At 39.7% G+C, this 23,478-nt stretch overlaps 1 protein-coding gene across 2 annotated transcripts in view; it reads left to right on the top strand.

Moving 5' to 3' along the window:
• LOC142372986 (matrix metalloproteinase-17-like) overlaps positions 1 to 23,478 on the top strand; it is a 93,566-nt gene that overhangs the window by 48,357 nt on the left and 21,731 nt on the right. For both annotated transcript variants that reach the window (XM_075456027.1, XM_075456028.1), the window contains exons 3-4: positions 1,167 to 1,302; positions 12,267 to 12,553. In XM_075456027.1, the coding sequence (XP_075312142.1) occupies positions 1,167 to 1,302; positions 12,267 to 12,553 (423 nt within the window). The remainder of the gene's footprint in view (positions 1 to 1,166; positions 1,303 to 12,266; positions 12,554 to 23,478) is intronic.

Raw genomic sequence — 23,478 nt, 5'->3', positions numbered from 1 at the left:
AACATGACGACACTCTTACGTGTCTATTATAATGCATTTAATGGCGCATAGGTCAATAATTGGTGCAAAACAACCTTATACATGAAAAAAGAGTGTACGCTTTCCTACCTTTAAAGTGATACTCCGGAGTAGATTCAACCTGGGGTCATTTGAACCGTGATATCCAGCCAAGTAGCCCATCCGCAGTTTTTTCGATATTGGCTGAACATCAGCTGAGTTACTGAGTTATTCCGAATAGCTTCGTACAAGGGTTAATGGATCCTGGTCCGTATCTCCAAAATTACCACACTAAAATCACATGCCATGACACCAAACTTCTACAGTAGTACAAATATGGTCTGTACTCACCAAACGATGCATTTGGAAGTTTGAAAATAGTCCAGGAGTTTATTATTGTCATCACAAGCCTAATAGCTTCTCTGCAGCTAAAGCTGCATCGACGTCACTTCAGGGAGCTGGGAGCTTCAAAATAAGATGAGGGTTGATCTACTACTGTAGACAACAAAGCAAGGCTGCTCAATTTCTCCATTGGTAAAATAACTTCACAACTCTAAAACATAAAAATTAATAAAAAAAAAACATGTAGAATATAGCATATACTTTGTTGTCTACAGTAGTAGATCAACCCTCATCTTACTTTGAAGCTCCCAGCTCCCTGAAGTGACGTCGACGCAGCTTTAGCTGCAGAAAAGCTATCAGGCTTGTGTTGATAATAATTAACTCCTGGACTATGTACAAACTTCCAAATGCATCGTTTGGTGAGTACAGACCATATTTGTACTACTGTAGAAGTTTGGTGTCATGGCATGTGATTTTAGTGTGGTAATTTTGGAGATACGGACCAGGATCCATTAACCCTTGTACGAAGCTATTCGGAATAACTCAGTAACTCAGCTGATGTTCAGCCAATATCGAAAAAACTTCGGGTGGGCTACTTGGCTGGATATTACGGTTCAAATGACCCCAGGTTGAATCTACTCCGGAGTATCACTTTAAAGGTAGAAATGCGGCAATGCTTTTCCGGCCTCAATGGGTTAAAACATGCACGATGCTTTCAACCTAAAATACCATAATATCCTAACTAATTTAGATTTTATTGAAAGAAATGATAAAGTTGTAATTTTTTTGCTTCACAATTATCTCTCCTCATCTCTGTTGTCCCTCAGACCAAGCCACACTAGGTTTAATGAAAACCCCCAGATGCTCTCTGCCAGATGTGTCTGACACCGAAGTGACGACGGGACGCAGGAGACGAAGCTTGAACCTGCAGAACAAATGGAATAAGAGGCATCTGTCCTGGAGGTAGGTAGATTAAGACAAACTCTACAGGACTGAAAATCATCACAATATCCAGATATATTCAGACATCCACCATGCTGAACCAAGACCAGTCAACAGTTACAAGTCATTATCTTGATCACTAAAGTGCAGTCTGCTGTTCCATGGCAACCAAATAACAAACTATTGGTCATTCCTGCGTGTGCTATCCTCCCAAGGATACAAGAGGCTTTTTTGGTACGCCAAATGTAAAAGTTCTGTAAAAAGTTAGTTTAAAACTATAAAAACAGTTAGACGTCGTCACCTACGGCCGCTTTTCTACAAGGCTCTAGGGGAATGAAATGAATCCAGTGTGCAGTAAACTACAGATTGCTACCTTAATGCTTTTTCTTCAAGTGTAATCTTGTAGAAAGCTGTGCTACAGTCTTTTTTCAGACAAGACTATAACATCAATTTCAGTATCATCTGGGGCAAAACTGATAGCTGGAAGAACCGACCCATTTTTTCTGTTTTCTCCTTCTTCACATCCCTTGATTCACCTAATTGTCAGTCTTTACATGGTAGAAATATTTTGGGTTCTCGATTAATTTCAGCTGAGAGGAAGAGTAATTATGTACAAATGACATGATGCTGGAGTGAACATACACAAACAGCAACAAGCTCAAACACTATTTCAGAATTCTTTGGAAAACCTGCAAGCATAAATGGCAACAAGTCTATGAAATTGGATGATTTTCATCGTGCAAGCTCAGGAGTTTTCTAGTTTGCTCCTTAGTGGACTCGTCCAATGATGCGCATGATACATATCTACGTACGTAAGCAATTGTGTTCATGATGCAGACGATAGTGTGCTTTAAAAGGAAGTATATCCATGCCTTAGTGTTAGGAAAGAGGCAGTGAGACATACAGTATGGCAGGCATGAGCTGATTATTGCTCACGATCAGGAGTGATTCACTGAGGAGATGATCTACTGGAAGGTGGAGAGTCAGCCAGTTTGTGTAATGTGTGTCTATCCATGCAGCGCAAATCAATGCAACAGATACAAACATGCAGCCGCTCAGAAGCAAATGCAAACAGAAAAAAAACACATGTTGTTACGTATGCACACATACCCAGAGAGCCACACTCAAATAAAGATACACCTACACTCTCCCTTCCAACATGAGGTTGGATTTCACTCTTTGTTCTCTTTCTTTCTTCTGGTGGGAATTTTTTGTAGAGGGTCAGGGCTTCTCAAGTAGCCCCACGTTTTGATACCTTCTCCCCATTTGCAAGGACGTTGTGAAAATCTTGGCAGTGTGTTCAGTGTATACTATGTTGAGATATTGTTTACAAAGATGGAGACTTTATTTTCACAGTTACTGATAGGGTTAGCACTAGATTTGTAAATATGACCGTTTTTTCAAAAAAGAAACGATCGATTCAAAGGAGAAATTTTTTTTGGCTGATTAGATTGAACCTTATGGAGGAGCAGTGGGTTAAATGTAGGCAAATGTTGGAAGGGGATAGGACGGGGCCCCTCAGAATCTATGTACTGATGGTGGTGGATGGGCAAAGTTAGTGAGTAGTTGAGGCTTCAGATTAGACTGAAGATTGGGATGAGGGCTGTATGAAAGACAGTCTGGAGGAGGAGTGACACAAGAAATTAATTTTAAAGGATGGGGGCGAGACTGATTGTTTTAGGTGAAAATAGTTAGAATTATCATTGTAGTGATTTTGTTAACACAGGAAAGCAGAACTGACAAGAGGAGGAGGAAAAGCCCATATACAGTGGGAGGTAGGGCAGACAAGAAGGAATAGATTATTATGAAAGTTACATAGAAGCTTGATGAAGGGGATGTTGCCATCATTACATCATCCTCTAATTTGTAGACTTGTGCACTTCCGAACTGGAGTTGTGGACATCACCATCTTAGTTTTCGGTATTGGATATAAATGTAAGTGGAGGATCTTATACCCATATAGTAGTGACTCATCAGCTTCCCCTCCACAAAGTACGCCCTCCTTTATCATCATTTCCTCTAAATGCAGTCATGACATAAATTACCATCATGCTGTATTAAAGAGGACATGAAACTATTGATTGAGACAATTAATTCATTAGGGAAAGGTGAACTGAGGACTACCTCACTTTTAGTTGTTGGAGTGGATTGCACATTTAAAGCATTTTAGTCTGAGCTCGAGGGTGGCCAACAAGCCAACTAAACCTTGCACATGGAGGAGTGAGATGAGTGATTCCCCAGTGGAGGCGATCATCTTCAAGCTAGCAGTTACCCCACCAATCACCTCCACACTCAAGTTAACAAACACTTTCACACCCACTGGATTCATGCCTTACTGCGAAGGAAAACAGATTACAGTTACAGAACATAATGCAAATGCAGAGGTATGAGTATAACAGAATGCATCTCACCAGAAATGAAGGGCAGAAATAGATACAGAAGGAAAAGTTTTTATCCGTTTGAATGAAGTTTTATTTTGGCCGGACCAGCCTGCACTTGAAGAGTGTTGGACACAAACCTGTCATTGGCCAGAGCGACCAGCTAAAGAATGATGAAAGAAGGAGGCTAATCGATCTAATAGGCAGGACAGAAGGAAAGCAAAATCAAGTGAGACGACGCAAGAAAGCAGGACATCATTGCACAGGAGGATTGGAAACAGGTCAAAGAGCAGGAGTCTTCAGCTGAGGAGAAGGCTGCTGGAGGGAGGCTCTGGTGGTTAAGAACTGAACAAAAAAGAACTGAGACTAGAAAAAAAGATACTACCCTATGCTAATACAATGTTTCAGGGTGCTTGTGCAAGTCTTGAAAGTCTTAATAAGTATGGAATTTTTAAGAGACTGAATTCTACATACATTCATCCATCCATTCATTTTTTTTTATAGATAGTTTTTGTGACACTTGTTTGATGTGAAATTCATGTACTTATGATTTTCATGTTTTGAAACGTTTTCATCAGTAAAAGCATAATTCACTGTGAATAATGCATTTGTTCATTGAATACTAGCATATAAAAATTAACATTTCTAATAAACACAGTTGGTACAATCTCAACCAATGAAGTAGGCAGTAGGCACACAAGTTACAAGTACATAAAGTTAAGGTCTTGGCGGAAAAAAGTATCAGTTAAAGTCTGGAAAAAGTCTGGAATTTTAATTTGGAAAAAGAGCAAGCACCCTGATGTTTATAGGCAAATAAAGTTTGTCATTCGAACTATTTGTTTCTGACTATTAATGCTTCATCCAGAATTTGTCACTTCAGGTTTACTGGAGTCTCAACACACAGAGGGAGGCTGTTGTTTGTGGGTTTGAAATCATTTATCATAAACAGGATGAATTCGAAGAAAAAGTACTAGTTAAAGTACTTTGAATTTTACCTCTATAAAATATTGCTGTAGCTGGCATGTGTGGCTGGCCAAAATTGTGAAAGTCACCCTGGCTGCCACAGGCAAACTTTCCACTCGGCTACCTTTATGCTATATCACTCCTGAATCCCGGCTTTGGACATAAATTGAGGAAAATCATCCATCCCTGGTTCCCAAGGATACAAGCCTGGCTCATCCAGCCAAGATCAGCTAAGCAGAGTAAGTGTTTTCAGCAGCTGCTCAGACCATGAGAGTGATGAGTTCAGGGGGATGGATCAGATGTCACCAGGGGCAGGATAGCGACAGCTTATTGAAAACAAATTACCCGGAGACTTTGTCCCTGTGGCACTGCCTTGTTGAAATAATCCCCACATCACTGGAGGCTCTCAGTCAGAGGTTCAAACATTTTCTGAGGGAGTCGGGATGTGAATGCTGGATGGGCTATCATATGGTCTCAACTGACCTGGAAAAAACAGTGGCAGTTAGCCAGCACTGCAAACTGTGCTGAGGCTACAAAGTCAAAAATCCACTGAAGGGGGCCAGCAGTCCAGACCTGCCAGGGTCTTCTGTTGAACAACTGCAACACTTGGCTTTTTTCTTAAAACTAACTCTGCTTTTCTCCAGCCTACAACTGCCAAACAACTACTGCCCACCTCATGATCTGCAGCACTCTCAGTTTGGCTTCATAAGATAAGGCTCTTTTTTTCAATACAAGGAAGCCACATCTCTACTTTCACGTCGGTGAAAATTGTAATAAAGAGGCCTTGTGATCTTTGTTAAAAAGGAAAGAACACCCTGCAGCTCCTGCTGAGAAACAGATATTATATTTATTTTGTTTTTATCATAAACATGTGGATTGTTTGATTTGATTGTGATTGTGTGAAACAACATACATAGGACATAAAGATACTCCACACACTCCTATTATGATCGTAGAGTGACAGTAAAAAGGAACAATATAAGTTCTGTTTGATGTTTTTTTTTTCCCACATTGATTTTTTTTTGGCATTTCAGCCTGCATAGAACGTAAAAACAGATCAGAAAGGAAATCAAAGGCTTAGAAAAGAAACAGTTATAGTAATATAATGACACTATAGATATTTGCTTCGTAGGGAAGCAAATATCTATAGGATAGGGGAAGGTTTCGTAGGGAATTCAGCTCATTTCTTGCTTCTTTGTTGACTAGTGTGATTACTTATTAGACAGATATTTACTGTTTTTTTTCTGATGTTGAAACATTCCTTTGTACATTGCACACAGTGAAAATATTCCACTTCATCCCAACTTTGTTATTTACACAGTAGCTAAAATGTCTGTTTTTTTTTGTGATGAACACACGTTGCAGTAATTTGTAATTCATCTTCAGTTGACCTTTCACTAACGGTAGATGTTATGTCTTGTGGATCTTTTGTTTATTAGTTTATCTTGTTTCTTTTGTGCACTTGGTACAATTAGGATTAAACTCCATTTCCTACTCACTAAAGTTATATATTGGGAGGAACTATTTTGCCAAAAAAGAGACAAGAAACAATAAACAAAGGTTAACATGAAAATGACTGACAACTTTTTGAAATATTACAATAATACTGTTATCGGGAATTCTTTGAACTACAAAAACAAGCTAAATTTATGCTTGCTGCTCTCAACCTTGTGAAAATGCCATCAAGATACTTAGTATGCTAAATATTTGGGTGTGTTTTTGGCCTGTCGTCCACCTCCTGATTTTTGTAACCTGTCATTCGCTGTGCGACTGCAGTTTTTGTAAAACGGGAAGAGCTGCAAGGAAGAGTGCGCGAGTTGGATCCATCAAAAACCGAGAAAGTACAATTATTGTAAATGATACAAAAAACATTCGATGCAACTTAAAAGGTTAAGTAGAAGGGCTGCACAGTGGTGTGGTGGTTAGCACTGTCATCTCACAACAACGGGGTCCTTGTTTCATATATCCTGTCGGGGGCCATTCTGTGTGGAGTTGGCATGCTCTCATCATACATCAACGGGTTCTCACCAGGTACTCTGGCTTCCTCCCACCACCAAAAAACATGCATGCGAGGTTAAGTGGTGATTCTAAATTGACCCTAGCTGTGAGAGTTAATGGTTGTTTGTCTCTGTGTGGCTCTGTGATGGACTGGTGACCTTTCCAAGGTGGGAGATGAATATGCTTGATGCAAATCAGTTGTAGCGAGGTGTTACCATCACAACTGAAACTGTGGATCATCTAAATGATATGGTTATTGCCCGCTGACATTTCTCTCTTGCACATGGCCAAAGTATCTGGTTTTGTGTATTTACACCTCAAAGTTTTGGCCACTACTTATGTTGCAGCCATGTGCAACATAAGCCATATCACGCTGATGGCATTACACTGTTTAGTTTAGTCACTCCAAACCAGTTAAGGGAAATCTGGCCGATGCGTACTTTTCATGAAGGGACGTTTCAAGTCAGAAGAAAAAACAGTCTGGCGAAAACCTTTTTATAGTTTGTATGATATATTTTGTCAGAATTTGTCAAATTTTAGTGATAGTCTTGGGTTCCTGCAAATATTTAAACATAAATTGTCCAATTAAAACGGATTTAGGAAATAGTATTTTTGAATCTCTGGGTAAACATTCCAATGACCTTTAAATGTAGCAATTCAAATAGTCTGAGAAGAAACTAGACCACGGAACATCCCCTGACTCAGTTTTCAGGCTTTAGAAAATGTTACCAGTGATGGGAGAATTTGATCTATCACAGGTCTCTTTGCAGCAGATCTGGTAAGATATTACAAAGGGTTACATATTACAATGTCCATCCAAAGACTCAGATATAGTAAATGAATGGCTTAATTGCGCTTATGACTTTCCTTATCTATGAGGGCCTTTGGACGCATAGGGAAGCTTCCCTGATTTCATCCTCCTACATCTTTAAAGCAAATCAAATTTCTTTAAATCATCTTATCTAATATATCTGACTGAAGTAAAATAAGGCACCAGCTCTTCTTGTTTGTTAGAATAAAAAAACATGTTGCAGACATGAAAGACTTTGAACAGTCTCTGACAACTCTTTTTTTTTTTTTTTATTGTATATCCAAAGTTTGAACAAATGCATGCATAGCCGTATAATCTTCAACACCTGTTTGACATTGACTTGGATTTTCTTTTCTTTTGTTTCTCTTTCCTCTTTCACTCCCACCAGCCTCTAACGATGTGCCTCTCTCCTAATCCTCATCCCATTTCCTCCTCCTCTGTCCTCAGTTTGCCAGTTAAGCTCCGCAGCGTAACTCTGGCTAGGACTGCTTGCTAAGTAGCGTCAGGGTGTTCTTTGATGTAAGTAGTTCTTTATGTAGGTATTATATTTGATTGATGCGGAAACGTCCGACAGCCCACTCTGTTCTCAGATGTTTATTTGTAAGTCAATGATGCGCACTCTGAAGCTGGGTTGCTGCTAAACAGCCCTGCAGCCTCTGAGCTGCTGATGACTCCTGCTTTATACCGCTGCCAAAATTTCCTACATCTGCACTTTTTGTTGACCAAACGGTGCTGGCTAATGCACTCATCACTCTCTAACTGCTCATGAGTCAGACTCGAGTTTCAAAGAAAATGGACAATTATGCTGTGATCATGCAGCTCGATCCGCTGCATGTTTATTCTTTTAGGGCTGAAAGGAAAAAAGCGTGTTGTGATCAAACCTGCTGCTCGTAAAAAAATAAATAAAATAAACTGTCACTTTTGTCATTATCAGTCAGGTTTCTGTTTTTTTAATTAGTTTCCCACTCAAGTGACAACAGTCCTGCTGAAACTGTTTAATTACAAGTCAATTAGACAACCCACAAGGAAGGGATGATTTCATTAATATAGGTTCACACAATTTTTACCATCTCAGCTTTGACCTTGATGATAATAACTCCTCCTTAGACTACTAAGTGGACTTTTAACAGTGGGATGTGAGAATTGAAGTGGGGTTTAATTAGCAGCAGCGGCAGCAGTTCAGGTAAGTGCTGATATGGCTCTCCGGCCATGCTTGGAAAGATGTAGCAGGAGGCATGCAACAATAAAGGGAAGCAGACCACAAGTAGCCTAAAACAGTGAGATTTGTGGATATATAGTCAGTCAGTTTGTCTCCATGTAAAAAAAAAAGAGACTCAATAACACCGTGGTTTCTGCCTACTAAAAATATGTAGAGTTGGTATTCAGTCAGCTCAGTTTAGCCTTAAGACTGGACAGGGGATGCTACACAGAGTTAAGAAACTGAGACCTCCAGCTCCTTTAAAGCTGACACATCACATCGTGTGTGTTTATTTTTGCCCCAAAACGCCGTAAAGAGGTGTAAAAACCACAAAATTGGGATTTTACAGGGAATTAGGTGTTGGAATAGCTTTCTCGGCCAGACACACTGACTTCCCGGAGAGCTACCATTACCTTGGGGTTGTTTGGCACCTCGCGGAAATCGAGTAGGCAAGAAAGCAGGAAAAGCGCATTACCCAAAATGTCAAAGTATTTACAGGCTTGTTGGAAACGTATTGGATAGATGATGCAGGAAGAGAATTATTTGAGAGTACCAGCAGACTTTAGTTGATTGCTTGTGGGTTTTACATTCATTGAAAAATGAGAACTTAAATGTCTTGTTAAATCTGAAGTGTGTTTATTGAAATGCTCTCAAATGAAAAGTATAGATTTTGAAAAGTTTAATTTTGGAATAAATATTAACTTCTCTTTTATTAGATCTGCTTGACCCCGCCTTGGGTTGTAAACGAAGAAAATGAATGGTTTTGTTTCATTAGAGCATTTTACATTGGAATATGTCTGACTTGCCCTTCAGGAAAATACCTCAGGGAAAACAAATGTTTTAGTCATCATAACTAGATACTATCATGTAGTATGTACTATAGTCTATGGTTAATCTATGAAAGATTAACGTGATAGCTCTTTTTGGTTTGTTGACGAAAAGAATGGATTTGAGAGAGGAAGCTGTGCACATCCATCCGGGGACTGATCTGTGATCCACTCATAATGGTTAGATTTAAGTCTTAAATAAAATTAAACAGGTGAAATACATAAAAATTCCGATGTCACAAAGGATAAAATTAGCAATGGAGGCTAAAATTGGTGTTTCAACCAGCTTTATACGAGGTGGTTGCTGCTTGAAAGGTATTCTGAAAACAACTAGATCATAAAAAAGCAAAAAATGCCGTTGGCTTAATGAGGACAAGATGTTTCATAAACATCACATCTGACTGCAGCTGGTTGCTTGATTGAAATATAATCAGAAAGGCAGATAAATTGAAGGTGTTTGATTGACAGACTGTTAAATTCCATGTCGTGGTCTGTAATGATAATCCAATTTAAAGGAGGCAAGGCAGGGAAATGACACCTGCTCTATTCTAATGCATCTATTGTCCCTGCATGTGAATGCCAGCAGTTTACAGAGAATCCTCAGTTCATCTGAGATGCAGGGCAGGAATCATCTGACCTTGGCAGGCTTACCTACAATTACATACACACACGCGCGCGCACACACACTTACTCACTAGGTGATGCTCTCAACATTTAGATGCAGATACATGCTCGCAGCTGACAAAACCACGCACCCTGCCTCTCTATCTTTCTCTCTCAAACACTCTACCAAACACAGACATGCACAATCGCCCACCCTCGTCTGTTTGAATTAGGACTAATCAGTAGGTGAATTGTCTGTGGAGGCTGAGCCATTTGCAGTGACCTTGTCTAATTGTGGTTAGCAGTGACGGTCAGATACTCGGGCAGTATGAATAAATGGGCTGTTTAGTAACATTTTTGCAAACAAATCGAAGCAAGACGAATCCGGTTTCACTGTACACCACAGATTTTCCCACAGAATAGATGGTCTGTTCAATTTTTGAAGTTGTTTGCTGCATTCATTTGCATAGTAATGACGAAAAACCAATTTTCACACAATCACTTTGTTATTGCTTTAAGCTAATATTGCGTCTAAGCTAATACTGTCCATCTGTTTTGTGACACCCTGTTGATATGGACACGATTGCTAATTAATGCATTAATTAGCTGCACTAATAAACCGATCTGCATTGCTAGATATTTTTGAAGACGTTGTGGTATGAGTAGAATGCAACTCTTTAGTGCAGTGAAACTGTGGATGTTAACAAGCTGTCAAGATCGCGAAAGCATTCTTTATTAGAGGGTCGTGATTTCGGAGGCGACCATTTCCATTTCACGTTACGCTAGAAGATGCTGTTCCTGCAAAATAGCATTGCTGAATGAATGCACTTAAAAACAGCTGAACATTTTTTCAAAGAACTTAAAATTTCTGAAACTGCTCTTTAACTAAAGCAGTAAGATGATTGGACAATCCAATGTTGTTGTTCCACGGTTGAGTGTTCATGCGTGGTTAGTCACTTTTTCAGTAAGCAGCAAGTGTAATCTTCTTTCAAAGCAATTAAAAAGAAAACTTGAAGAACTTAAACATGCCTGAGAAGATTGAAGCATGTTCACTTCGCAACAGTATTCATAAATGCAAAAAATTATATCTTACATATTTTGTATGTACTGTATTGTTAAAACTATTCCCTCTGGATAGTTTATTAGTTTACTAACCCCATATTTTGTAAAATGTAGACGTGTGAGAACGAAGTAGAAAAGTGACAGATTGTGAGTAAGGGGAAGGAATGAAAGTATGATGGCGGTCAAGAACATTGTACAGGCTGGGTGTCAAACCAGAGATCTCTTACACAATGGGACAGTCACAAGGGTTTGTGCATTAGTGGCTCTTAACCACACCCTCTGTGCTCCTCCATATAAGCCTTTCTGACCAAGTAAACACTAGCAACAAAATGAAGATTATAACTCTATGTAGGAACATTTATGGAGGAGGAGGATGATGTCATCATGCTGATAAATTGAAAATTAAGCTGTGTCTGTAAGGGAACAAGGGAAGGCAAATGTAGTAACTGTACCATTTTTGTGCATGTTCATAAGGAGTGTGCTTCATAGATGTAACAGCAGTCATACTGTAGCTGTAAGAGCCGATCATTGCACATCCAGCATTTCCGAAGTGATTATTTTACTCATTTTGCATCAAGTTTGATGCATTATTCAATATTCACTCAGTTGCAGAGGAAAAGTGACAAATACAGTAAAGGATAAATCAAAAGTAACCAGTGATACATGGAGACCAAATATTTCAATTTCTTCTTGTAACTGCAACAACATCCTCCATTCTGGAAATTTAAAGAGGTATAGCATAGTTCACAGCACTATTGGACATAATATATTGATTCATCTTAACAGTGGAGGACATATCTGCGATGTGACATTGCCATCTGTTAAAGTTGAGATTCAGGTAACTTCTGACCTGGAACACTGTAATGTAAGCTCGTGCTGTTTTTAAGAAGAGAAGGAGGAGTGTTAGCTCTGAAAAGTTTTGCACTGAAAACAAGATGCAGACACTCAAAAAAACATTTTTAATACAAAAAAATAACTGACATATTTGCTCATCTGTAACCCACAAACATTGATGTTATTTTTGTTATTTCCAATAAACATCTAGACATACCTTTTGTGAGTTTAGATCTACTTCATAATAATCCCTACCCCCACATAATCGTTCTTTCATCTTTTATTCAATATGGGATCTTTTGCTTTTACAGAGTGAGGACCTTTCCTAAAGATTCAGCGCTACTGGGCAGAGACACCGTCCGAGCCCTCATGTACTACGCCTTGAAAGTCTGGAGCGATATTGCGCCGCTGAACTTCCACGAGGTGGCTGGCAGCGATGCAGACATTCAGATCGACTTCACTAAAGCCGACCACAACGATGGATACCCCTTTGATGGGCCAGGAGGTACAGTGGCGCACGCCTTTTTTCCTGGTGAGAGGTTCACAGCTGGGGATACACACTTTGATGATGACGAGGCCTGGACCTTCAGGTCACCAGGTGAGGAAAAAAAGCCTTAAAGTGTATTGAATTACACGTCGAAGGGAAGTGTGAATGTGTGTGAATCAGAAGAAGCATAAAAGACAAAGATGTGGGGTTCTGGAAAAAAAAACATTTGTGAGAGATTCTGAGAGGACTATTAAACAGTCAGAGTTTAAAAAATATGGAGAAAATAATTGTTTAAATCAAAGGACTACAATGCTGCTTGGGAGCCAGTCTGTGCCTCCCTCCCGTTTGTTCATGCTCCACATTTTGTTATCAGTATTTCATTTGTTTGAAGTAATAGTTTAAAATACAATGGCCTCAGTGAAGTGACTAAAGCAACACTGATTATTATCACAAGCTTATTAGGACTTCCTTTCATTTCTTGTAGCTGTTGCAAACAAATAACCAAATTCGTATGCCCACTGAAAGCCATTAAATCAGTTTTTTTAGCCATTAGCAGAAGGAACTGAATTTCACCGTCGACTTTTATCGATCCCGCTTTATCATGCCACTAGGTTTTCACCGAAATTGGGTCTTTTCCATTTGAATTATTGGGAAGAAAAGGCACCACATTCAGAGTGATTAAAGTGTGCATTAGAAGCTGAGAGGCATGTGTCTTTACCAGACCTTGAAGCGGCACCAGGATTTGTGAAGTCACCCCACAGCTCTACCAACATGTAATGATCAATAAAAGAGTGATTGGGATGCAGTAAAACAGGGACACTTATAAGGTTGTAGTGAGGAAAAAAAGCTGATAGAAAGCTGATGCAGTTCTGAGGTACTCATGCTCAGTCTGTGTATTTCAAGCATCCACTGAATTTCATATTTATATTTAAATTACACCTTATTGTCCTGTCAGTTTTCTATATACTATACTTACATCGTTAATAGTTTGTCGCACGGCAAAGGTTTTGTATAAAATATATTTTTTTCTGAAATACAGAGCACATTAAACGGTAATGTCAATTAAATTGAAAATCCTTACTAGGTTTACAACAGTCAGCCACAACATTTTAACCCTCTGCCTGACAATGTACTGGTTCTCGTAATGACATCAAAATGACTATGATCCATCAAAGCATGGATTTCACAACACCTCTGAGGGTGTCTTGTGGTATCAGACACCAAGATGTTAAACAGCAGGTCCTTTTTTCCATCCTGTAAGTTGTGAGGTGGGACCTTCATTCATCCAGCACATCCCACTTCATCAGATTGAGATCAGGGACATTTGGGGGCCTAATCAACACTTGGTTTTCTCAAACCTGTGGTGGTCTTAAGGAATAACTGCTTGGGGGAAAGCTGTTGGCATGATGCCTCAGATGTGGTCAGCAACATTCAGTACAGGCAGTAAGTGTCAGTGTAAGATCAACATGAATACTGGGACTTAAGGTTTCTTCGCACAACTTTGCCCAAAGCATGTCGGCATGCTTTTATTCCCCCACAGTGCATCCTGCTACCCCAGCTGGTAAACGTCACACACACCCAGCTGTCTACATGATTTAGAAGGAAACATGACTCATCAAAGTATACCATGCCATTCCATAACTATGCCATGATCTAAGCTCTGATGCCTAGCGGACAAGGGTCAGCGTGAGCATTCTAACCAGTCCGTGGTTACGCAACAGCACACACGGCAAGCTGTGCTCCGTGTCTTCTGACAGCTTTGTATAATAACCAGCATTAAGATTTTAAGCAGTAGCTCTTCAGTCGGATTGGATCACGCGGGCCAGCCTTCGCTCCCTGTGTGCATCATTAAGCTTTGGTTGCACATGACCCCGTCTCCGGTTTACTGTTTATGCTTCCTTGGAACAGTTTTGGTTGGCAGTAATCACTGCATGTTAAAAAGACCTCACAAGACCTAACAAGTATGTGCTGACCCAGATGTGTATTCTTCAAAATGTGGTCTTCATCAAAGTCATTCAGATCCTTATGCTTGCTCATTTTCAGTGCTTCCGTCAACTTCAGAAGCGGCTGCCTAATATACCCCCCCCCCCCCCCCCCCCCGGACAGCTGTCTTTGTAACAAGACAATCATCATTACAAATATTATAATAACCTGGCTGATATGATACTGCTCATATGAATAAGAATGTTGTTTTATAAATTATGCTTAAAAGGTCCCTATTTAATTTGCAGGACTTTTATTTCTAATGATGTACTTTCAAACCGTAGCACTCCACAGGAAAGTTTTGAATTTTAAGAAGTATGCTGATGAGCTCCAAATTAAATTAGAAAACTGATACTCACTAAATGTGAGGTTACTACTCGCACTGCAGCTGCCTGCATTTAAGACTGGAAATACTCTACCTGGCTCTGGAAAAAGAAAAGGTTGCAAATATGTTTTTTTGTGTGTATTTTTTTGTTTGCTTTGATTAAACAGTCGAGGTGAATTTGATATTTTTGGACACAGCAATATGTGCTTTTTCTCTCTGTTTCTGGTCCATATGCTAAGGCGTAAATTTGATAACAGTTTTCTAACTGTCTGCAAGAAAGTTTATAATATTCTAAAATCCCAGGCTTCTTTACAAAAAAAAAAAAAAAAAAAAGACCAGACCAGAATATGACACTACTGGTGAGTTATTGCTTTATAAAAGCCGGAATGAGGTACTTTCTGCATTTTTATATTTTCTTTGTTGGAAAAACAAAACATGTTTATGTGTGCAAATACCAAGATGATTGCTCAATTTGAATGAAAACACAATTCTTCTCCGCAGACAATCCTCACACTTATGACTGTAACCTTATAGATGAACCGCTACTGACTCACAAGCATATAGTGTTCCAACTCCTAAGAGATGAATCTGAAAACTTAGAGTCAGGGTGTAGATGTTGCTGATGAGACATTACACAGCCAGGACCAATGTTCTTTCAGTCTTTGACTTTTGCCCCATTACAGTTGACATATTTTGCCGTGGCCCAATTAGCTTCAATTATATCTCCGAGCAGGCTGCAAAGCTTGTCATGACATGATGACATGATGCTGTTGTAGTTTACAGCAGCATTTGTATCGACGGGGCTTTGATTAATGGGAGCAGAGCAGTAAAGCAGGGCGAGATCAGAGGTGTGTTCTTGTCGTCATGATCCCAATGTATTTATCTTCTCAAACCATGCAATTATCATGTAGTACATAGAAAAAAAGATTGAAAGTTCTCTTTGAAAAGAAATACGTCTGTATCCACAAATTACTTGGCAGTGGTGAGGGGCTGACGGAAGGCAGCTTTAGTGTTTATAACGCAGCGCCTCACTCTAAAAAGGCTGCTGCTTGTGAATCATCTTACCTTGTCACGTAAACCTGCTTTCAAAGGCTACTTTTTCACTTTCTGTGATGAAGGCTGAAATTTACATTTAAAAAGACTTCCTTTGTTTGTCAGGCATATGCGTCTTCCCATGTATCTATACTCGATTTTGGGGCTAAAAACAATTCCACGCGGCAGGTCACTGTCAATAAAAGCAATCCTCTTCACTGCTGTCCGTATGGTCTTTTAGAAATGGTATTTATACGATTTTTTTTAGATCTCGATGACAGACTGTTACTTCCTGTTATTTGTATGCTATTAAAGAACGCGCAGCTCCTTTGCTTGAATCTCTTACTCTAGCGGTTTGAGACTGTCTCTTCAAATGCCATTTGCAATTTGGGACTTACCTCTAGGTCAGGACTCTTACTAAATATAGCATTTGGAATCATTTCCATCTTTCTAATACACTGTAAAGAATAATAGCCTCCCAATTAAGTCCTGAGCAATGTGGTATTCGGATGTTTCAGTCTGACATTTAGCAAAATTTACAGCACAAAAGATGCACTTTTAAAGGCAGTAAGTGACCTGCAGTATACACTGCAAATCCTACTCCGAGTTAGTGTTCTTCTTAATAAGGAGAGCAGTCAAGCATTCTTTAACAACAACTTTTTCTGTTTTGTTTCTTTTAAATCCGTATCAACTGTTAAACATTTTGTTAAAATTTTGTGCCAGTTTGCACAATTTCCAGGTGACATGGACCAAAGTCGGTATTTCATAAGAAGCTGCCTTGCAAAAAATCAAATCCAGATTCAGTCTTCCTTGCTGTCCTAAGTGCTCTGCTAGCCAGTCACTAGTTTTATCTTGGCTGTTTGGTGCTGGACAGATACAATATATTGGTTTTAGAGGATCAAACTCCAGTAGTAGACGGTAAATAAAGCTGATGTAAGCAGTGAGAGGAAAGCTGTAAGACGTGAAGCCAAAGCAAAAAGGTAAAAAGAACTCTTCTTACAGCTGTGACGTTCTGTAGAACGAGATAAGATGTTTTAACACCTCACAAAAGAACATAGCGGACATTTTGACATGTCACAGGAGGGAATATAGATGAATTCATGATGGCTGCCTTCCACTTGGGGGAAGGTCCTGCTCTTGTACATGCTGGTTCATTATCAGGTTTTACAGAGGTATTGAAAGGAACGTTGCTATTATTAATATAATTTATTACACCTCTAGTTTTCATGCTGTGATGAGTCAAAATGTCTGCTGTGTACGGGATCTCTTGTTTTTGTAGTTCGCTGTGTCATATTTACATATTTTTGATGAGTTCTGGTAACATCTATGATACTGAAACATTGAGAACTCTTAACCGGTGTTTGACACGATAACTCGAGAGGGTGTCCGACTTTCTCTGCTGCTGTTTGATCACATATGCAAGACAGCAGCAGATTCTCTAACTGCGATCAATTAGAACAGGCACCAGACAGATAATGCAAAAACTGCTCTGCGAAAAAGACATCCTATGCTTACCACACACTGTGGATAAAAGATGAGGCTGCTTACTTATCTCTAATTAAGATGGTTTTGCGTTGATAAACTACATTTATACATGGCTCAGATAGTGGCAAATAAGTGGAAAGCCACAAGAGCATTTCTGTGTGATGTGGGCATTTGCATGTGTTGAACTCTAAGAGCAGGAAACTGAACTTGTTTTAGATTCTTGAAGACATGTCAGCGCTAATCCAAAGGGAATTTTTTGTTCTAATGATATGTTACATTTGTATGGGGTAGTCAGAAATCAGATGTCAAAACCCCCACAGGGCTCTCTGACTTGTTCCACAGAAACACAATCTGCTCAGGCCTGACTCCATACCCAGCTCCAATTCCAAATTCTGACATAAACAAAGCGCAGCATTACAGACTCGTGGGGAATGGGTCTGTTGACACATCTAGCTATCCTGCGAATAAGTACACGCACATGAATCAAGTGTGACAAGGTTAGGGATCTCTTACCGCCATTGAAAGTAGCCATTTAGCTCCCAAATATACTGTACTCTGACCGGGATGATTGAGAATCTTCATGTCAACAGGCTTCAACCTTTCTTCTTGCTCCGTTAGTTGTACATATTGATGGTTTTGAGTCAGACGCATTTGCATTTTGATTGTTACTCATTGTTACAAACTGAAACTGTATTATTCAAAAATCTATTTAGCTGATGGGGTTGTTCGTCCCATATCTTCATAACATTCATTCCATCCAGCTAATGGCTTGAATAAAAATGTTTCTTGAACTCCCAACTCTCCTCATTTACCTAATTTTGGCATAATCTGTTGAATAAACATTGCATTTTCAGACAAAATCCTAGAAAAGAGAGTTATCTCAAAATGGATACAGAGTCGTTGGAAATAGAGGGTCATGTATAGTAGAGGAGCCTGACCCAGTGTGCCAGGACAGTGTTTTATTGACTGTTTATCTGCACATTTCTGCAGATGACAAACAGCAAGTTGAAGTTCGGAGATTTGATTGATGTGTCTACCAGATAGACCAGAAAAGTTTATTTTTAAAAACATGCCACTCCGCCTAGTTCGATGACAATTTTTTCTTTCCTAAGAGTTCTAGAACTAAGCTTAAAAGTTGGCTTCACTTCTTATTGAGTTCAGTAAAACTGCGATTATTATTTATTGGACAGACATCTTACCTGGACATATTGATGATGGAGTTCTTTCACACATTCTCCATTTCTTTCAAATGGCACGGTGTACCACTGCTTCATCCTTATTTTATGTTTTGCAAGGCAATTGTTGTTGTGCTGACCGTGTTCACATTGGCAAAAGTAACATTGTCTGCCGGCATTCTGTCCCGAAGTTCTCTTCGCATTGTTTGACCACATCAATAAGAGCAGTTTCTTGGGCATCTGACAAAAAAAAAAAAAAAAAAAAAAAAAAATCGGCCTCTCCCTCCTGTCCCAGATAGCAAAACTCTTTTGGCCCATACCTGACATGTTCATCCGGCCCACATACGGTATGGAATGATGGCACTTGGGCGGTCCGCTCATGTTTGCCAGAAGTGGGCCACAACCAAGCCATCACAATGCCAGATGTCAGCCAAAATCAGCCCAAATGAACCAGCACTCAACCGGATGTGGGCCACTGTACAAAACTCTTTTGGCCCGTATCCGGCCCACACCTGACATGTTCATCCGGCCCACATACAGCATGGAATGATGGCACTTGGGCGGTCCGCTCACGTTTGCCAGAAGTGGGCCACAACCAAGCCATCACGATGCCAGCCAAAATAAACCAGCACTCAACCGGATGTGGGCCACTGTACACTTTAATTCTGGTCAGAACTGGTTTACACACTAGGACCTTGACTAACCTGCACACTTGGGGAGTCACAACCATGATAAAATAGTATGTCAACTATGAAAACACAGAATGGTCTCAATTTGTGGCTACATGCCATTATGGTAACCCCAGATACCGTTTGAATGGTGGCATGCAGTGGGACTCATCTTGGCGTCAATGATGAGGAAACTGAAGAAATGACCAGACACGAGAAGTGGGTGTGATTTTTTTATTTTATTTTAAAACATAATGGCAAAAAAAAAAAAAAAAAAAAAAAAAAAAAAAAAAAAAAAGAGTTGGCGACCTACAAAAATCCAAATCCGTCTTCCGTCCCTTTAAGAAATACACAAAAGAACAAATTTAGTTGATTCAGTAAAGTATATTCAGTATATGGTGGCAGTGAATTGCAAAACACAAAACCTCATCAGGATAAACAAAAAAGGCTGTGTGAAATGATATTAAGTTATTATAATATTGTGTTCATGCCTTAGAAAACTTCAAAACCTAGTCTGTTTTTAATTACAATTAATCTGAAGCTAAACCCAATATCTGCTTGCTCAACCTCATTCTGTTCAGGCAATGAAAATTGGGTAACAGGCAATGTGAACTGGAGTAAAGCAGCTTCAAACACTCAGACAAACTTCACATTTAACCTCAACATTTAAGTTACAGTAATAACTCATGTTTATGTTAAAGGTGATTTTTTGCTTTTGATATTTTGGAATATATTGAAATTAAACTCAGGAGCTGCATACACCCCGCACACATGCTGGCAGCTTCATCTTGATTTCTGCTGTTGAACAGCATCACATATTGCAAAATAAGTATCGTAGCCGACTTACGTGCGTGCTGTGATGAACTCCTTCTCTCCTCCCACCATCCCGGTCTCCGGCGAGATGAAGGCACCTTTTTATGTAGGCCTCCACCTCCTGGTCAGTGGCAGTGGCCGTTAGTTGGTTGTTTCTGACCGTTCCTAAAAAAATGAGAAAACAGTAAAGTTTTAGACAGATTACACACAATGGTGAGAAATGCATGGCATGCTATATCCTGTCCATTGCTGGGCAGCAATGATGAATGTAGTTTGAAAACAGTTTAGCCATGCCCATGACCAGCCCATTACTAAAATTGGAGGAAAACTGCCCTTCACCTGATGAACTGATTGATTAATCAACAATCAATGCCATTATATTGCAACAGAATAGAATATTGTCTGCTACCACACTGATGCATAATCATCCACATATTGATAAAGCGATTATGATTAATTTCAGCACCCCTAGCAACTACTCAGAATCATGAAAGAAAAGGAAAACCCTAACCCAGTCATAAAACGCATCACAATGAAATATAACACAATTAACACTTACCAGTAATGACATCTTTTATTTGGAGGCTGTGGAAAGCCGTTTTTCCATTTACGCCTCGCCAGTTGAGCTGCTTGGCCAGCAGTATCTCATGATTCTCCAGACCGCATCTTTAATGTGAACCCCACCGATGACACTCAAAGCAGTAATCTCAGGGGGAAAAAAAAAGAGAAAAAAAGGCAGTATTAGTACCACAGTTTTAGAGAAAATGTTTAGACTAAATAATCAATTTCAGTAAATGAAATCAGTGTACTGTGGTTTCTTTATTTTTCACCCGAGGTGTCCCAACTGAGCTTCATTTTTGCTGTGCATGAGGAGTTTTGTTACCCACAGATGTACAAACCATACACCCCTTACTTTAGAACAGTCCTCAACATCTCTGTACAGTTACAGTTCAATTGGATTGTTTTTTGATAAGGTTTCGATATTGCTTAATCATAACCTAACAGAAAAAAAGTTCCCGTACATGTGCATCAATAACATAGCATGCTAACTAAGCTAACACAACGATCGTCCTCGGTCGCAAAAACAAAAGAAAGCAAACCCTCCAGTCCCAGCGGTCTGGGAACAACTTCAGACTCATACTAATGACCATAGAACAAGCAGTGTTTCTTTTTGAAAAATGGCATCAACCTCACTCGTGGCTGTATTTTGGTCGCAGCATAGCTTACAGCACTATGGTCGTTTTGAAAAGTAATTACATTTCAACTATAGCCAATTTCAGCCAACCCTATCTGAAGAGGTACAATGCCACTTGTAGACACAGCAGGTTTGTATAGTTTAAGAGAAACAAAGCTAACACATCTCACACATAAAATTAAATAAGCTAAGCCGAACTTACCTTCAACTTTTCTGTGGATCCGATTCCCAGCAGGCTGAATGCGGCCAGTTTCTTCTGCAAGGTAGCTAGGTCACGATGAAGTGCTGCCTCAGCCAATCAGAGTGGCGTTGACCGATTCAAATGTTAACGGTCGTGTTCCAAACTCCCCCGCAAATTTGGAACAAATCACACCAAGGGGGCGTGGTAGTGAAACAAAAAAACAGTCTAACTTCTCTTCAGGTAAAACTTGCAGTTTTTTTGTGGAATAAGAGTGGGTTTGCCCAGCTCACAGTAAACCCACTTTTACCCATAGTTTCAACAAAGGTGGGCCAAGTTTATATGCGGGCCACTTTAGGCTCACATCCGGATTACTCTTTTCTTATTTGCCATGTTTTGGCCAAAACTGGCCCAAATATGTTTCAACATAGGTGGGCCAAGTGTGTTTCTTTATATGTGGGCCAGTTTAGGCTCACATCCGGATTACTTGATGCTCACTTGCCGTATTTCGGCCAAAACTGGCCTAAATATGTTTCAACAAAGGTGGGCCAAGTATGTTTCTTCATTTGTGGGCCACTTTAGGCTCACACCCGGATTAGTCGTTGCTAACTTGCCATATATCAGCCAAAGTTGGGCCGTATCCGTTTTGTAATATTTGGCCCAAATGTAGCATTTACTACATGGGCCACTTTAGGCTCACATCTGTTTTGTCCGGGTCAGAAGAATGCCTACAGTGCCGGATCGTTGCCTCAAGTGGCCCACATCCGCATGCTATCTGGGGTAGGAGGCAACCTTTGAATCCTACATACAGTAATATAAAACACAAAACAATCAATATTTAAAAAGATTCCGTAAATGTAAAATATGAACATAGTGTACTCTAAAATAGTTGAGGGATGCATGTCTCACCTGTTGTTTTGCCGGAAAATTCTCAATATTGATGCAACTGTTGAACGCTGCCAGTTTGGCTGCACCCTTAAACCTTCCTCTCTCAGAGAGAGACCATGATTCACCACATGGTCAATAAGCGTGGCCCGTATCTCATCAGTTACTACAGCTCTTGGTCTTCTTGGTCTTCCTGGTCTTCCTGGTCTTCCTCTCCTTCCTCCTCCTCTCCCTCTCCCTGCCACTCTTCTCTCTCCACCAATGTGTACTCTTGAATCCATACCCCCCCCCCAAGTCAGAAGCCATCCCCTTTTATCTGCTCGCTATGAGCCATGAGACCAGACGTGGGTCACCTGGGTAGGTTATCAGCTGCAAACTGCACTCAGCTGTGTTTGGAATGATTATTATTTCATTTCATTGTCAATATTTGTATATCATTTTCTATATATTTCAATGTGGCAGTAATAGTTATTTTTTTCCTCATCATTCTGTTTTGATTGTGTTTTGAACTGTTTTGAACAAAGTGTGTTAGCATTTGATAAATGTGCCACGAAGGTATAGTGTTTTGGAGGTGGTGTACTATGATTGAGAAAAGAGTTAATTAATTTTGGTGACTGATCACTGAATGCATTTTGTGTGAAAGCAATGAAAAATGATTCACAGTTTGCTCCACACAGGCTACTGTTGTGCTGACTGTGTGAAGAGTTATGGCATCACCATGACACACTCTTGCATTATGCCATAATGCTCTGGCTTGTGGCTGGTTTGACACATTTCAAGCAAAGGACAAGAAAGCATCTTGTACTCCACTATTTTAGACCAATAAACTGACCCACCAGAGCAGTTGTGGCCTTTCAGATCTCTTGAAAAGACTGGAGCCAAAATAAAATATTTCAGACAGAAAGTGACAAGAGGTTCAGAAGAAGAGTACAGTATGAGAAAATATCATGTTTCAAAGAATTAGTGAAGAATCTGTCATATTTCCAAAGCTGTCAAAGAAACTGCTTTATAGGGAGCCGACAAGTACCACAAGGAAAATAAATAATAATAATCCTGGTGGAAATAATAATCCGTGCGTATGGATTGCAAAACCGAGAGCATAGTTTAATAATCTGTTTGCACGGTTTTCCAACATTTTTTTTTATTTTACAGGCTCTGTAGATTTACCATCAAACTCTGATGATTTCATTCACGTCCACATGAACATATAATTAAAGATTTTTTGTCATGGCAGCTCCTTGAACATTATTTAATGGTTTAAAAAATTAATAAATCTGAAGTCTCTCGTTGCACCAGG

The sequence above is a fragment of the Odontesthes bonariensis genome, chromosome 22 (genome assembly GCF_027942865.1).
Source record: "Odontesthes bonariensis isolate fOdoBon6 chromosome 22, fOdoBon6.hap1, whole genome shotgun sequence".
In the NCBI taxonomy this organism is placed as follows: domain Eukaryota; kingdom Metazoa; phylum Chordata; class Actinopteri; order Atheriniformes; family Atherinopsidae; genus Odontesthes; species Odontesthes bonariensis.
Note: the sequence above shows the minus strand (reverse complement) of the source record. Positions and strands in the feature narration are given on the sequence as shown.